The following is a 14734-nucleotide window of genomic DNA, read 5'->3' as shown; positions in this document are numbered from 1 at the left end:
AGACACATGCGCTGGAACAACAACAACAACAACAACAACAACAACAACAACAACAACAACAACAACAACAACAACAACAACAACATCAACATCATCAACAAAAGGTTACCATACTCACCAGAACTGTTTTCTTTATCTCTTTGTCTCTCGTGCAATCTTTCGTCTCTACTTCGACAAACTATTGCAAATGTCCTTAAAAGGTAAAGATTGTTCTACCCCTTACGGGTTTTAATTTAAAAGATCGTTGGGGAGTGAGGTGTCAGAGACCAAGATGCCAATTAATTTTCTGTCCTTTTCACTGCTTTTCCCGAAACTCTATCTGGAGTCAGGTTCCCACTTCCAACAACTGGGTAGACAAAGAAAAAAATTTCACTGCGACACACGGGTATCGAACTCAGACGTCTCCGTGTTTGGGCGCCAATGCTTTAGATACTCGTCTGTATGCTTCCCCGATAAGAAACAGTACCCGAGAAATACATTCATACACCACATAACCATATTTCATTCAACGACAGACTCCATGTACAACGGCGGTCCTGTAAGGTTATAAAGATGCTGAATAATTCTTGTAGCCTAGTGACAGACGTGGGAACGCCATATTGCAACAGATTACTCATGTGTTTGAGGTGATGCCAGTGCTTCCAGTTTTGTGAAAGAATATGGACAGTCATGTTCATTATATAATACTTGATAATGATAAGACACATAATAGATGTTTAAGGAACCTTTCTGCTGTCTGCATTGCTTTGAACATGTTTTCGTCGTTAAGCGACACAATTTTTTTCCTTATTTTAGCAGCACTCCGTAAAAAATTTTCAGGGTGTACCTGACGAACTGATGGCCCCTTTTAGGGGACTTATCTATGTTTCACTTGCACGCGGTCACATACTTTTTTCTTTTTACTTTATCATCATTTTGCCATGTTCAAAGTGCGAGGTTGGGATGGGGGACTTGGTTGAATGTTTGCTGTTTCACAACTGTCCGTGTACACGTGACTGAGACCTGTTAATCTTTCTTTCTCAGAGATGAACATAACGACAGAGATGTCCACCTGCTATATGTCTCTTAAAGGTGTAGAAGGGCGCAATCGTTGTCTAGTTACTGGGTATGAAACGTTCTGTTTAATAGGAACACACAGGCCAAGTAACGGTCCGTTTGGTGAATGTTTAAATAATCTTTGATAACGGCGCTTCCTACTGTTGCTGCCTTGCAGCCTGACCGCAATACAAGTCATCCTAGTGATGTCGCGATCTAGTCACTACAGCTGATTTACATTTCTGAAATGTTAAGGCCAAGAACCATGACTTTAAAAAGTTGAAAAATATGACACACCTAGCTTAAGAAACTTTAAGTCGTTTTCGAGATATGTAGGTAGGTATTTTCAGGCAATGGCCTAGAAAACAACTATTGTTCTGTTCCAATGCTGAGCCATAATTTCATTAAGTGTCTCAATTTAGCAGGTACCTTAACATCATCACCATGAGAAACCAAAGCACATGTGCATTAAAATATTACATGGTAATTAACCAATTCATATAAAAGTCGTTACAGTCGTCAATGCTACAGTCAGTAAGAGAATTAGGACCATCTGTTGTTTAGAAACTAGAGACCTTACAAACCACATGGCAATGTTTATTTGGAGTGTACCTCGCGAAAAGAAAGGCGATATTCATTAAAATTTTCAAAGATAATAAACTAAAGACAGTGTTTCTCATTTACTGTCAAAGACATGACAGAATCACCTTTAAAGAAACTGATTGTCACCGTCATACTTGAGAGGCAGACACAAGCAGGTCGAGGTCCACACTAAACCTCTGTATCGAGTGCAGTGGAGTGAGACATACCTAAGGTCTCCACTAATCAGAATGTAATTAAGCCAGTCACATTTTCTTGTCCACCACATACACGTCTTCAAACAACTGTAGTTTGTTTAATGTTCGCTGTATACATGTATACTTCACACTTAAGTCTGGAAAAGATTTTCAACACGTTAATCGTTTTGCGCAAAAAAATGTTAAAATAACATTATTATAGTTCTTCGGCATTAAATGAGTTAGGACAATAGTTTGAGAGCATGTAACTATAATAATGTTTATATATATATACACACACAATGTGTCATATTTGTTTCGTGTATGAGTGGTGTCCTGTGTCTTGTGCCTTTGTTTGCGTCATTCGAAAGACGTTATGGTGAGGCAGTTAAATATGTCTGTGTAGAACTGCAAAACAAATAATGAATAACAGCAAAAGATGTATATTATTATACTTTAAAATATTGCGTATCACATTATATCACATTCACCATTATTTGTCAGTTTAAGTTCCATGATTTAAAAATCATATCATTAATTATCAGAAATATATGCTTTAATCGTAAAAAATGTCAATGGGGAGGGAATTAGCTGTAACTTAATCAGTAGCGATCAAAACTAACAATTCTTCCGCGACAGATGCGAGTACATTTATATCCACCGTAGATAAAGATGATTCTTCTAGCACAGTTATTATGACCTTTTGATTTTGATATTGCTTTATACATTGCATTGTCGTATACGAATTGCAATAGATACTATTGGTATATTTGTATATTTTCAGTGACTTTTCTTGCCCCTGGAGCTGCCCAGGAGTAACTTCTCCAGTCCAAGAGTAGGAGACTCCACAAGCAGCGAGAAGACAAAGGAGACCATGAAGGTTAGTACAGTCACAGAGACTGTCATATCCGTCTGAAAAAAAAAATACACAGGATCCAAACACCAGTCACAAATGAAGTGTTTAAAACGATCATATCATTTCTGCTTATGTTCTGGCAAAGATTTATTAAAATATATTGCAAGAAAAAAATATGGAAAAATATATCTCAGTTCGTTGCTCCTAGCTGTATCTGACTCCATTTGAGTCAGATCGTACAAAAACAATCTCCATGGATACCACACACACACACACTATTATCTATTTCTTGTAGTCACTCACCATAGTCCAGGTAGACGCGTGAAATGGTGTGATTCTGTTTGCCAGGAGGACGAAAAATGTGATCAGGTGAAATAGGTAGACGCCGTAGGTTAGTCGTGACAGCGGCGTCCAACCACTCCACGACAGAAAGGTGTTCACAAAACCTGAATGAAGGCAAATCAAACGTTAGAAAAGTTTTAACAAGCTCACAGCAAAGTTTGTGCATAAGACCTGTGTAATTCCTACGATGATTATTATTGATTGTGATGACGACGACGACAACAAACAATTTTTTCCCAAAGCAATGTTTAGCAAGTAAAGAAATTAGGTCATAAAGTCTAAGTACAAACTAAGATGTTTGAAATCACCTCCTGAGCCCGAGCAGCAGGCGAAGATGACCCAGGCTACTGCGCATGCCCAGACGGGTCTGCTGAGTGTCTCGTAGGCCGTGTACTGGTCCATGTTCCAGGCGCCTTGGAAGGTCTGGTAAAAGTTTTTCACGTTGTCGAACATGACATAAACACAAGTCAAACCTGCTGCAGCTGCCACCAGCCACCCCAGCGCTGCAAACATCTGTGTAGAGTATATAAAAAAAGAATAAAAAAAGAGAAGCGATGTTAAGTGTGATACAAGCGATTGCGATTGCGCAAAGATCATTTAAAATAAACATTTCTGTGGCAATGAACTATGTAATAGTAATATACTCAAAATACTTGTCTTAAAAATAAGTGTAATTCCTACAACACGGAAACTCTTTTATCTGGGTACTTTAATCGGATGTGTTTATAAGTGTGTTCTCCTACTACTAATATAATATAGAATGCGTTGTGAACAAAACACTACAAAGAAACCAACAGTCAACCACATAAAAGAAACACAAGCATCTAGAAATGAATGGCATCGTGACAAACAAAAGTAGTGAATGAATGAACTATTGAGGAGTGAGCGAAAGAGCTCGCTAGATTATGAAATATATTTCTTAAAGGGATGAGTTTTAAAAATATGAAAAGTTGGAACGTAGACACAGTACAAAGAGAAAGGGACAGAGAACTCCAAGAGGAGGGGCAGAGAAGATTGAAGATCTGCAGAATTCTCCTGTCTTATACGTGGCACCCAGAGCAACACAAGGAAGCCCAAAGATCGATTTGGGTGGTAAGGTGTGAATAAATCGTACAAGTGTGCTACTATTTACTAGACAAGAAAGATTTGAAAACTATGTGTGACATAAAATCCGAGACGAATAAACTGTTATTTGGGAACTTTCATTTCTACAAAAAAAAACCTGATAAGGAAACTTACCTTTCGTATCTTGTATTTTGAGCCGGTGACGTGTAATGTATATCCCAAGAGCAAACCAATGAAAAAAGGCCCCACACGGGTCCATGGGGGGTAATATACATTCTTCATGTAGTCACCGTTTTCCCTGTGGACAAATAAACACACACACACACACACACGTACATACAGAGTCACATCAGGTAGAGGTAACATACAAAGTACACACGCTCACATGCATATAAAACAAATGTTCATTCATCAGCTATAATGATTAGCTTTAGTAGACACTATGTACACAATGTAGGGCTGAAATAAAAAACAAAAAAAAGTACATAACTAATTTGGCAGCATGCAGTTTCCGGGACTCAAAAGACAGATGATTTCTTACGTGCTCAGGAACATCGTTTTCTGTCTGTGGACGATGACTCCGTTGCTGATTATGTGCACCGCCACGAGGGCCAGGCAGACGAGAATTCCGATAATTTTCTTCCTGAAATAAAGAATAATTTGTTTCCATCATCATCGTCATCGTCACCATCGTCGTAGTCGTCGTCGTCGTCATCATCACACACACACTCAGGTAATCGTATATTACCCATAAGCCCAAGGTAGAAGAGCCAGCGGCGCGATGACATAAAACTGCATGTCGTTGGCCAGGTACCAGCTCCACCCAAAACACTGAAGACAGATAAAAAACAACGGGGATTTATTTATATTTGCACGGACACATCTGTCACTCTGCCTTATATAATAATATCTGTGTTTGTATCTTCTCCTTTGTTTTTCTCCCAGGGACGTAGTATTTTAATTTTCATATTCTCACCATTTTGTCGGCTTCGACGATGTTGTTGACGTAGAGGAGGTTGAGCCACCAGCGCGACCTGCAGATCGTCAAGTCCTGTCTCTCGGAGTTGTCGTAGGGACCGGTCATAAGGTAGGGTGAAATTCCAACGTAGAACAGCAAAGACATCATGTACAGTGGTGTCAGTCTGAAACATGAGAAACGTGCTGGTGAACTGGTACTATTTCAGATAAATATATAAATAAAATTAGCGCTGTTAAATTTTCTTTTCCATTAATTAAGATATATTAAACATGACAAGTTACAGAAAAACAAAGAGAATAACAACGTTTTGGTTGCTATAGTGGTCAAAAGTTGACAAAGAACATGACAGAGGGCTTAGAAATTTTTACCGAGGTGTTATTTTGAGAATCTTGCTCGCTCACCTCCAGAATCTGTGTACGTAGTAGAGAGCCATAGTTCTGCAGTTGATGCCTTTGCTTTTCTGAGCTTGACGCAGAAAGATGTACGATGTCAGACATCCACTAAAGAACAACATATTTAAGATTATGTGAACATTAGTATCAGAACAAAATGTCCGCTTCAATACTTTTGACAAGATCCAGTTCTCCAAAAAATGTTTTTGAACCACCATGACCCTCCTCAATGATGAAGTGACTATATCTTGTTATTTTAAAAATATACTAAGAAAACAAATTTGCTTTTGTCTTTAATAGGGTAAATCCTAAAAATCTGTTCTTTAAAAAATTGAAATGCCTACCTTATCACGAAAAAAGTGTCGACAGAAAGAGTTCCACTAATTACAGGCATCATTGTCCAGGTCTTCACCATAAGAGCGAGGTCCCGCATGTTTTCTGAAACAAATATGACAACACTGTTAATTTCTAAGTGGCATAGGTGAATCCTAAAAACACAGGCATTTCAGTAAGAGGAGATGCCTCAGAATCCATTAATGCGCTGTTAAAGAGAAACCACGCAAAATCGGAACTGGACAGTAATATATTTGTGGCAAACTCTATGGGATAAGGAGATAAAAGTGCATAAAAGAAGAAAGGAGCAAGGAAGGACACCATCTCTCTCATGTTACTATTCACCTCACATTCAGCACGAGTAATATTTGCTACGCAGTTAAATGGGACTTAGACAATCGCCACGAAAACCCTCGGTTACAATACTTTGTCTATGCTCACCTAAAGTGTTGCCCGTGGCCCCGATGAACATGGAGAAGCAGTGGCCGAGGACGACCCACGTGATGCTGATGACGCGCAGGCCGTGCAGACACGACAGGTCAGCCTGACCTCTGCTGCAGTCCAGCAACTTTCTGCCGTTGTCCAGCACAGAGAAACACAGCAGCAGCCGACCGCCCAGTCCTATAAACAAAACAAAAATTATCTTACAGACTGTACCACGTTTAACGGTTAGCTTGTGACCTTTTTCTGCATGGTGATTTCTTTGTCTGCTCATTCGTCCAGCCGTTCAGTCTTTCTTTCTTGTTTCTCTCTTCTCTTTCTGTCTCGTTAGATGATGTTCTCTATGTAACTCATGTTTACCTGTTGACTTGGTCTTCTGTGCATTTGAAGGATTTTCGGGTTTTGACACAACGATTTTTAATCCGTTGTTACAAGCTACGGCGGGGGAAGGTTTGTCAACAACTGTGACATCAGTCGGGGCAATGACGTCATTTCCTGCTTTTTCAGGAAGTCCATCATCAAACGCCTTGTTGACATGGCCGTTTGTTGCTGCTGTCCTCGATGTCTCTGACTGGTACTTTTTCTCTTTTCTTTTATCCCTTTTCAGCAGCACGCTGTAGCTTGTCCCCCATGCACAGAGCACGACCAAGACAGCCATGAAAACGCTGCATGATACAAGAGCACTGCGCGTGAGGGATAGAAATGTGGACTAACAAAATATACTGCCATTAAGGCGCACTTTAGGTTGCAGATCGATGTAAAAATGATTGGCATCGGATCGTATAACAAATCGAGAAGTCTCAAAAACGAAAGCACCATTAATCAATTACAAGGAAAATAAATATATCAGATGGAAGAGACTACGAAACGAGAGAATAGAAAAGGCACCCAAATCTTCTAATCTATCTCTTCAACCCTCAAAAAAGCTTTTTTAACCAGGGTATTGGAAATATACATCATGACACAAACATAACCAAACTGGCAATAAAAGCAGATTAATATAAAATAACAAATCACGAATTTAATTATACAAAAATCACTATACTCAAAAGCGATACAAATTGTTCGTACTTACATTGCCACCCAGAACCCTGCATCAGTAGTAGGATCCTTGTCTTTCACACACGAAGCTGCTGTTAGTTTTGCTCCGAGGTTTTCTGAAACAAAACATCACTTGTATCATTATTTGATGTGTACTTCGTGCGTTCCATACCTTGTGTATCTTAAGTATGTAATTATGTAAAGACATCATTCAGTGAACCTTCTAAAATCCTCTGATTTGATGCTTCTTGGTGCTTGATGTGTTTAAATTTCGAACATCGAAAATCTTTTCAGTGACAATTAGTCACATCATGTGTCGACTCTGAATTCAAAGCATTATGTCAAAGGACTGACTTAATCTTTAGCTCAGTATGAAGTCTGGTCCTAACCCACAACCTGACATCAAAGATGGCGTCAGATGTTACGTGACACAAGGGGGGACTGACCTACGGGGCTTTCAAAGAGCACGAAGACATCTGCATCGGTGCACGAAGCCGGAAGACACATGTCCACGTAAAGGGGGGTCAGCAACATGGTGAGAGGCCCCTGAAACATTCTCATTACTAGAGAAACACGGCCGCTCTGGTATACAATGACTAAACAATGTAAACATTCCTTTAAAGACCAGCCTGAATGGTTTTCGTTTTTTGTGAGAATCGTAGCGGATGATTAATTAACGTATGGGTTTTGGAGGCTGAAATTTACAGTTTAGTTTTCTATCGCCTATATCTACTGATATCTGAAAAAAACGCAAACCGTTCAAGTTACTCTTTAAAATGTATGAAAATATTATGTCAAATGTATAAAAAATATCAAATATATGTGATGGTTAGGTCAATATGCGTGGGAGCTCATTTTATTTTTGAGTACTCTTACCGCTAATTCCCCCAGACTTGAAAAGTCCAACATCACTTGCGGAGTACAGAACTGGCCCTGGATCACGTGACCACTTTGCATCTCGTACGAGATCTCCCGACATTCGTCATATTGACCCGCAAATGTTTTCTGACCCTTCAGCATTCCGGCCTGTGGTTTTCCCATAGCGTCGAGCACTAAAGAAAAGCAATTGAAATATTTCATTGAAAAGCATTAACTAATAGGATATGCTAATGAATTTCGTCGGATGGCAATTAACAGACTAAATGTGCTAAATTTCAATGAAAGAAGGTCAAAAGTCATGGAACAAAGTGAAATATAGTTGTTGTACTTTACCATCGACCACCAAGACATATCGTCAAACTTTACATTATCTATAAGATATATATCTAGGGAGCAGAAGCTGATTGAGAGTCGTACTTACTCTCTATAGTCCACGTATCCAGACGGTTTAGACCGTTCTGGAATTCTTCTATGTCCGAGAGACACTGAGGGGAAAATGTTTGTGGCAAGTTGGCCAGTTGTGACTGCAGCACACCACCGAGCAGAGACGAGATGGACCCACCACCAGAAAGCGAACTCAAAATGGCGCCAAAATCGAAAGATCCATTCTGTGAAAAAGCGTTTATCAGGTTGAGGATTGAATCATTGCTTGTGCCCATAAACTCTATCAGTGACGAGGTGTTTCCGGAGAGAACCTGGCCAAACAAAGCCAAAATGTTTTGATCTACTGGAAGGTTGTAGCCGAGCAGACGGGAAAAAAGGGTCTGAAGCATTTGGACAGCCTGAAGGTCGACTAGGGAGTTGTTGGAAGAAACCGGCACTTGGGTCGTTATTGAATCTGAGGAGGTGTGCGCAGAGGTCAGGAAGACAGAGGAACTGGTGGAGACTGTGGACGAGGAACCAGGATCAGAGGGTGAAACTGTCGAGAGGGTAGTGGAACTGGTGGAGATCACAGATAAGGAACCAGTAACACTGGAGGAGTTTGTCCAGGGGGTAGTGGAATTGGTGGAGATCAAAAACAAGTTTATTGAGGTGGAAGTGAGGTTGTTGGGGATGTCAGATGAGAAACTGGGAGGAGCAGGGCTTCCGCTAACATTTCCTGCATCCGTTGTCGGTACCTGCTGCCCATGTACCCCGCCAGTCCTCAAAATGGCAAACAAAAAATGAATGACTACCACGTGTCGCCACATTTTCTTCCTCATGAATGATATCTGAAACAAATTTGGATATCAAAACAGTCTTTTTCTTTTTACAAACTGTTTACAGGATTCGTCCTTAAAAAGGTAGAGAGTATAACAATGTAACAATAAATAAATTCTTTAACCCCAATAACAATTATTATTATCAAGGGACTAGAATTCCTAAAAGTAAATATATAAAAAGGGAATTATTATAAAGCACATAACTGATGTGCAGTTTTACAACTTACTTGATTGTACATGAATAAGCACAAAAAACGAAAATCACCATCGCTACAATTTAACTTAACAATAACAACTTAACATCAGTTAACAACAACGATCGCACAGTAAAGGAAAAAGTCTTAATATAATTATAACACATAAAATTTGTAATTTCTGTAATTGATTGACAGTTTCAAATTTTACGTGATAGTACTTTTAATCATTCGCGTTCCAGTTTTTGTCTGTCTGTATGTGTGTGTGCACGTATCACTCACTTAAGATAATGATAGATAAAGGCCGATAAACACCTATGACCTGTGCAAAGTGAACCCACACAGTAGTCTCCCGTAAAAGGTAAAAATATTGTGACAGGAGTATAAGAGACTGTGTGAAAATGTTTCATGGATTAAGAATGTAGCCCCGAGCAAAGTCCAGTACGTTTATCACAGATAAGAACACAAAAATTCACTGTTCAACAAGTAAGACAACTTTTGTCTTTGATTTTTATGTGAAACCTCAGAGGTGGTCTATGATCTCAACACATCTCCACGTCACCAGTTCAGGTGCGGGGCAAAGTCCACCCATTGATCACACAGAACAGGTCCACCCCAGCATATCTCTTTCCAAGACAGGAGTTTGTTGACTGGATATAAATTCCATTAAAAGCTAGTAAATAAAGCCGTCAGCAGGTGTCTCTCACAGTTCAAATGAAGGTGCAGAGGAACTTAAGCCATGGCTAGTGCATTGTAGAAATATAAATGAAAGGAGGAACAAATCGGCTAAAGACGGGATATGTCGAAACTCTCAGCTATCTTGACATATTTGTCATGTATCTACTTGAGATTGTTGATCTCTCGGATTACTGAGCTGTCTGCCAGACAATCCCCATTCACAAGGTCGGTGTTTTATTGGGAGATGGGGGAGTTCTTAATTTATCTGTGGTCGCTATTTCCTTAAATGATAATATTTATAGCAAAACTCTAAACTGACGACTATGACTGGCCATCGAGATCGTAACTACACCCTTGACAATAAAGCAGAAAAAAACTCACCAACGAATATGCTTTGATACTTAAAAAAACAGTGCTGAACGAGACCAAACGATAACGAACTCTTCCTTCATAAATGAACCACATGCTGTAATAAATCTTTCATTACTTATTCTGTAGAATGCCTCGAAAACTTTTTTTCATCATGCATGCACAAATGGCCAAAGGAAAAAAATTATTTAAACAAATTTTTTGTTGTGCTGGTATGATCATTATGAAAACCATTCTTGAGCGTACCATTAAATTACAGGAAATAACAAAATTTCTCCAGTGAGTGTTTAATTCTTTGTTTTTTGTTTTGTTCTCGTATGTTTACTTTTACTTGTCAGCGTTTAGAGAGCGAGAGAGTATAAAAGAAAAAGAGAAACAGAGACTCAGTGGTAAACTTTTAGCAGGGAAATGTGCCCTTTACCAACTTTAGGAATTAGGATGAAAAGAAAAAAATAACCCTGCTTTTATTATTTTAGCTATATAGAACACACATAAAAGGCTCGTGGCGAGCTTAGGCAGAGTTATTTACAATGATCGTTTAACCCTTTAGCTCCCGTCCTATTTGTTCGAATCTTTAACATGTTAGAGCCTTATCTACAATTACATCATCCGGTTCGAAATAGAGATTGATTAAAAAAAAAACGATCTGAGGTATTGAGTAGCTCTTACCTGAGTACATAGTTTTCGATCCAAAAATCACGATTGTGAATTACCAAGGTACGAACTTATTATTGTATACAAACATCTCTGTAAAGTCAATGTGCATCGGAATTATTTTTGAAAAATCTGTGCATAAAAGAGTCTTTGACCTCGTTCAGTTCAACTACTTTGAGTGCGAAGAGAGCACATGGAAGTAACGATGTCGGGTAGAGACGAGTGAAGTAAAAGTGAGAATAAGGTTGTGCGATTGAGATCGGAAATATGAGTGTCGTCTGCGTCGGTAGCATCTGTGTGTTCTTTTGTGAAGTTAATTTTTGTTAAAAACAATTATTTCTTTGTATGCCTGTAGAGTTTGTTAGAAAATATGGCTGGTATCCCTAACAGGTTATATTTCTAATAGGAGTTTATTAAACACGTGGCGTTTGAGTGCCGTTTAGATGGATGAATGCGAACTTAATGTGGACTACGAAAACGTAACAGGTTGGGCGACAGGTTAACAGAAAGTTAAGCTCAATACCATGCATAGATTAAATTGATTACAACACTGGCGTCTAAACCTGAAAAAGCAGTCCCTGACTCACTTCCCTAAAACTTAAAATGATTAGAGTACTCAAATACCTTACCAGCTCAGTGGAAAGTTTATTCAGTACCATCCAGACCAGGAGATTTCTTAAATATAATCTTTTTAAAAATCTAGACGTTGTGTCGCTATTGCATTATCAAATAAAAGTATGTATTACAGTTGCAACAACCATCATTTTCTGCTCCGTTCCGTCTGTTACTTTTTACCAGTCTCACTGTAATAAAAAAAAAAAGACAATAAAAAGTAGTGAACATTGCTTACCAGTAACTGCGCAATCCCGGAAAATGAACGAAAACTTACACCCTAGCATATTTATATACTCTCAGTCAAAAACCAGTAAAGGTGCGACTCCCTCCCAAAGGGCAAAGTCCAAGATCAGGTATCCCACCCGCCACAACCCTTCATTCTTGGCACGTGTGCCAGCGACTGTTCATGCTTCGTAGTGTCAATACATGTTTTAGTCCTAGATAATGTCTGTTAATACCCTCCACTGTTCGTACATTGTATATATTAATGAATATCAGGAAGTAACAAGTATGGTAGGGTCTGTTTTAAAAGAAAATGTCATCTGGGAAAGCGAGAGGGGTCATGTGGGGAGAACTGGGTGGAAGCAGAGATAGTAAATATTAGTATTTAGTATCTTTGGTGGAAACTAGCAGCACGGAATGGGGAGTACTCGATAACCTTAATCTTGTAAGGGACGATTGATTAATGAATCCCCGTAAAAGCGATTGCTGGTTGAGGGATTAAATACACCCGAGTCAGCCAAGGCTCGGGTTGAGGTTTAATTCTTGTACATCTGTCTATTCATTTATCGTTCTAGTATTATATCTTTTTCCATCCGTCTCTACGTTTGCAAGAGGATTTATTTTCACTTGACAAGCGATTGTTTTTCTTTGGTTCGTTTCCACAATAGGTCTTTCATGCAGAAATCCCAAGATAAACTATTGTGAACACAAGAGGGGAGTTTTCTCTCTCTCTGTGCTGTGTACGTGTTTGTAAAAAGATTTTGCTTCCTAGTGTATAAAGGGTTGTAACGAGATTCCACTTCCAATGCAGTATCTACCCAAACCGAACTCCTTTTATTCTCAAGATAAAAGACTGCAAGCTTCATCATCCACATTAATGAAGTCTCAGGATGCCGGGGATGCGCATACAGTTCCGAGTATCACAGGAAAGTGCACGCCATGCTAATAATAGAAAACACGTTTTATATATACATACACACATATCCGTTTTAAGGAGCCGGCCTTCTGCAGTTCATAAATAATCTCTTGGTTTATTCATCTTGTTGAAAATTTTATTTTTCAAAGTTGGTTAATTTTGCTAAATAAAACTTATACATCTTCATTTCTGCAGCACGTTTTTAGTGCCACGCGTAGTAATCGGAATGGTGTTAGTTTCTGCGAACTTGTTTCCTACTGTATTAATTTTTATTAAATAAATTAATAACCTCCTCAATTTCAATTAAAACTTTGTTAAAGGAGGAACAATTTTTGTTCAAATTTTTTGAGACAATTTCTTTCTTAAGTGGATTAAATAGCTGATTTATTGTGCAGTCGAGGTTATCTATAAAAAAAGAATCACGATCAATGTCACGTGATCAGATGTCTTCCCCTACAAGTGAAAAAATAGTAAAAATAGAAACTAGAACAAATTAATTATAGATTAAATTTAGGAATATAATTAATAGTTTATTACTACTAAAATTAAACGGGGTTAGGAATTCTAGTGATTATCAGCGCGTATAAAATCGTTTAAATACTTAATATTATCAATCGAGGTGGAACTTTGTTTTCCGCGGATTGACATCACTCGCAATAAATCAATCCAAGGACGTGTGTAGTCCAAGTTCGTGCTCAATCGAGCAGACGTCTCTTCTTGTGCAGACCAAGGAAAGAAGAGGAGTAGTTTCACAGGTAAGAAAAATTTAAAAAAGAGTTGTACTTTGCATGCTTGACTTCATTAATCTCACCAACTACATCTCCGTGCAATTAAATTACTGGTGTACTGATATTAGCACAAATAAAATTATTGTTAGTTCTTTAAATATTTATAGAAAAAAATGAACACTGAAATGTTGTGGCCCGCGATGAACGGTACTGCCAAAGATTAGGCTCAACGGATTTATTTTTGTATAGTCTAAAAGTCAACGAGCTATAAAACTGTTTCTATACCAAGCCTTCACATATCTTAGGTCGTTCAATCAATCTATCAGATAGAGTTAAATTGAAGAGAGGTAATACATTAACAAGACAATCTAGTATACTAGTGGTTGTCTCCCATGCAACATTTAAATTAGCACTTCGACGGAGTCACAGATAAGCTAAAGCTAACGGCATTTATCAAAAGAAATTAGTCTGTCATTGCTTTGTACTTCATATACAGATCTGTAGTGGTTTTGGAAAAGTTAATTTTATGAAATTTGTATTTATTATTATGAATAATTTGAAATAAATAAGGAACTGTGAAGGATTGTTTCCCGTATGTGCAGACATAAAAATAATACTTAACTCATTGAAGCCGTTTAGGCTAGAGAGCAGTTTGACCCACTGGGACTTATGATTTTTTCCCTTTTCTAGAAAATTATAACAAAATAACTAAAAGAGGTAGAAGAATAATCCACTGATAACGATAGATCAAAATGTGTAGAAAGGAACAATCTTACTTGAAACTTGCTTGAGAACTCACTTTTATTGTAATCTATACAGAATCGGGTATATAAAGTTTTTAAAAAGTTTTTCAGGCACATGTTTACACAGGTTATGTCGTTTAACAAGAAGTTAGACATTTAGGAACCAGAGTTTGATGTTTAAAAACCAAGAAGAAATGCAGAAACATTGTTTGAAAATTGCATTACAAGTTGTCTTCGTCGTTAGGCTTGAAAGTCACAGGTGCTATTAAAACAG

The 14734-nt window shown here is 38.3% G+C and overlaps 2 protein-coding genes across 2 annotated transcripts; both read right to left on the bottom strand.

Moving 5' to 3' along the window:
* Positions 1-2215: 2215 nt before the first annotated feature.
* Positions 2216-4353, bottom strand: LOC112558323 (nose resistant to fluoxetine protein 6-like). The gene is made up of 4 exons (XM_025228742.1): positions 4249-4353; positions 3318-3522; positions 2971-3113; positions 2216-2723 (listed from the first exon to the last, which is right to left on the bottom strand). The coding sequence occupies exons 2-4, from the start codon at positions 3520-3522 to the stop codon at positions 2592-2594; spliced, it is 480 nt and encodes a 159-aa protein (XP_025084527.1). The 5' UTR covers positions 4249-4353; the 3' UTR covers positions 2216-2591.
* A 258-nt stretch (positions 4354-4611) lies between these two features.
* On the bottom strand, positions 4612-8347 carry LOC112557797 (nose resistant to fluoxetine protein 6-like). The gene is made up of 10 exons (XM_025227840.1): positions 8137-8347; positions 7707-7806; positions 7295-7376; positions 6580-6884; positions 6220-6399; positions 5790-5883; positions 5455-5553; positions 5051-5216; positions 4823-4905; positions 4612-4717 (listed from the first exon to the last, which is right to left on the bottom strand). Exons 1-10 carry the CDS (start codon positions 8338-8340, stop codon positions 4612-4614), a joined length of 1419 nt encoding a protein of 472 aa, XP_025083625.1. The 5' UTR covers positions 8341-8347.
* Between the last annotated feature and the right edge of the window lie 6387 nt (positions 8348-14734).

This window comes from Pomacea canaliculata, linkage group LG2 (genome assembly GCF_003073045.1).
Source record: "Pomacea canaliculata isolate SZHN2017 linkage group LG2, ASM307304v1, whole genome shotgun sequence".
Classification (NCBI taxonomy): Eukaryota; Metazoa; Mollusca; class Gastropoda; order Architaenioglossa; family Ampullariidae; genus Pomacea; species Pomacea canaliculata.
The sequence above is the reverse complement of the archived record's forward strand: the minus strand, read 5'-3'. Positions and strand labels throughout refer to the sequence as shown.

Excerpts from the sequence above, each read along its gene's own strand:
- LOC112558323 (XM_025228742.1), bottom strand. The coding sequence starts at position 3,522 with ATGTTTGCAGCGCTGGGGTGGCTGGTGGCAGCTGCAGCAGGTTTGACT. Across the intron at positions 3,114-3,317 it reads CTGCTGCTCGGGCTCAGGAG|GTTTTGTGAACACCTTTCTG; the intron begins GTGATTTCAAAC and ends GCCTTCATTCAG. Across the intron at positions 2,724-2,970 it reads ACGCGTCTACCTGGACTATG|ACGGATATGACAGTCTCTGT; the intron begins GTGAGTGACTAC and ends TTTTTTTTTCAG.
- LOC112557797 (XM_025227840.1), bottom strand. The coding sequence starts at position 8,340 with ATGAAATATTTCAATTGCTTTTCTTTAGTGCTCGACGCTATGGGAAAA. Across the intron at positions 7,807-8,136 it reads CAAGTCTGGGGGAATTAGCG|GGGCCTCTCACCATGTTGCT; the intron begins GTAAGAGTACTC and ends AGAATGTTTCAG. Across the intron at positions 4,906-5,050 it reads TCGTCGAAGCCGACAAAATG|TGTTTTGGGTGGAGCTGGTA; the intron begins GTGAGAATATGA and ends ATCTGTCTTCAG.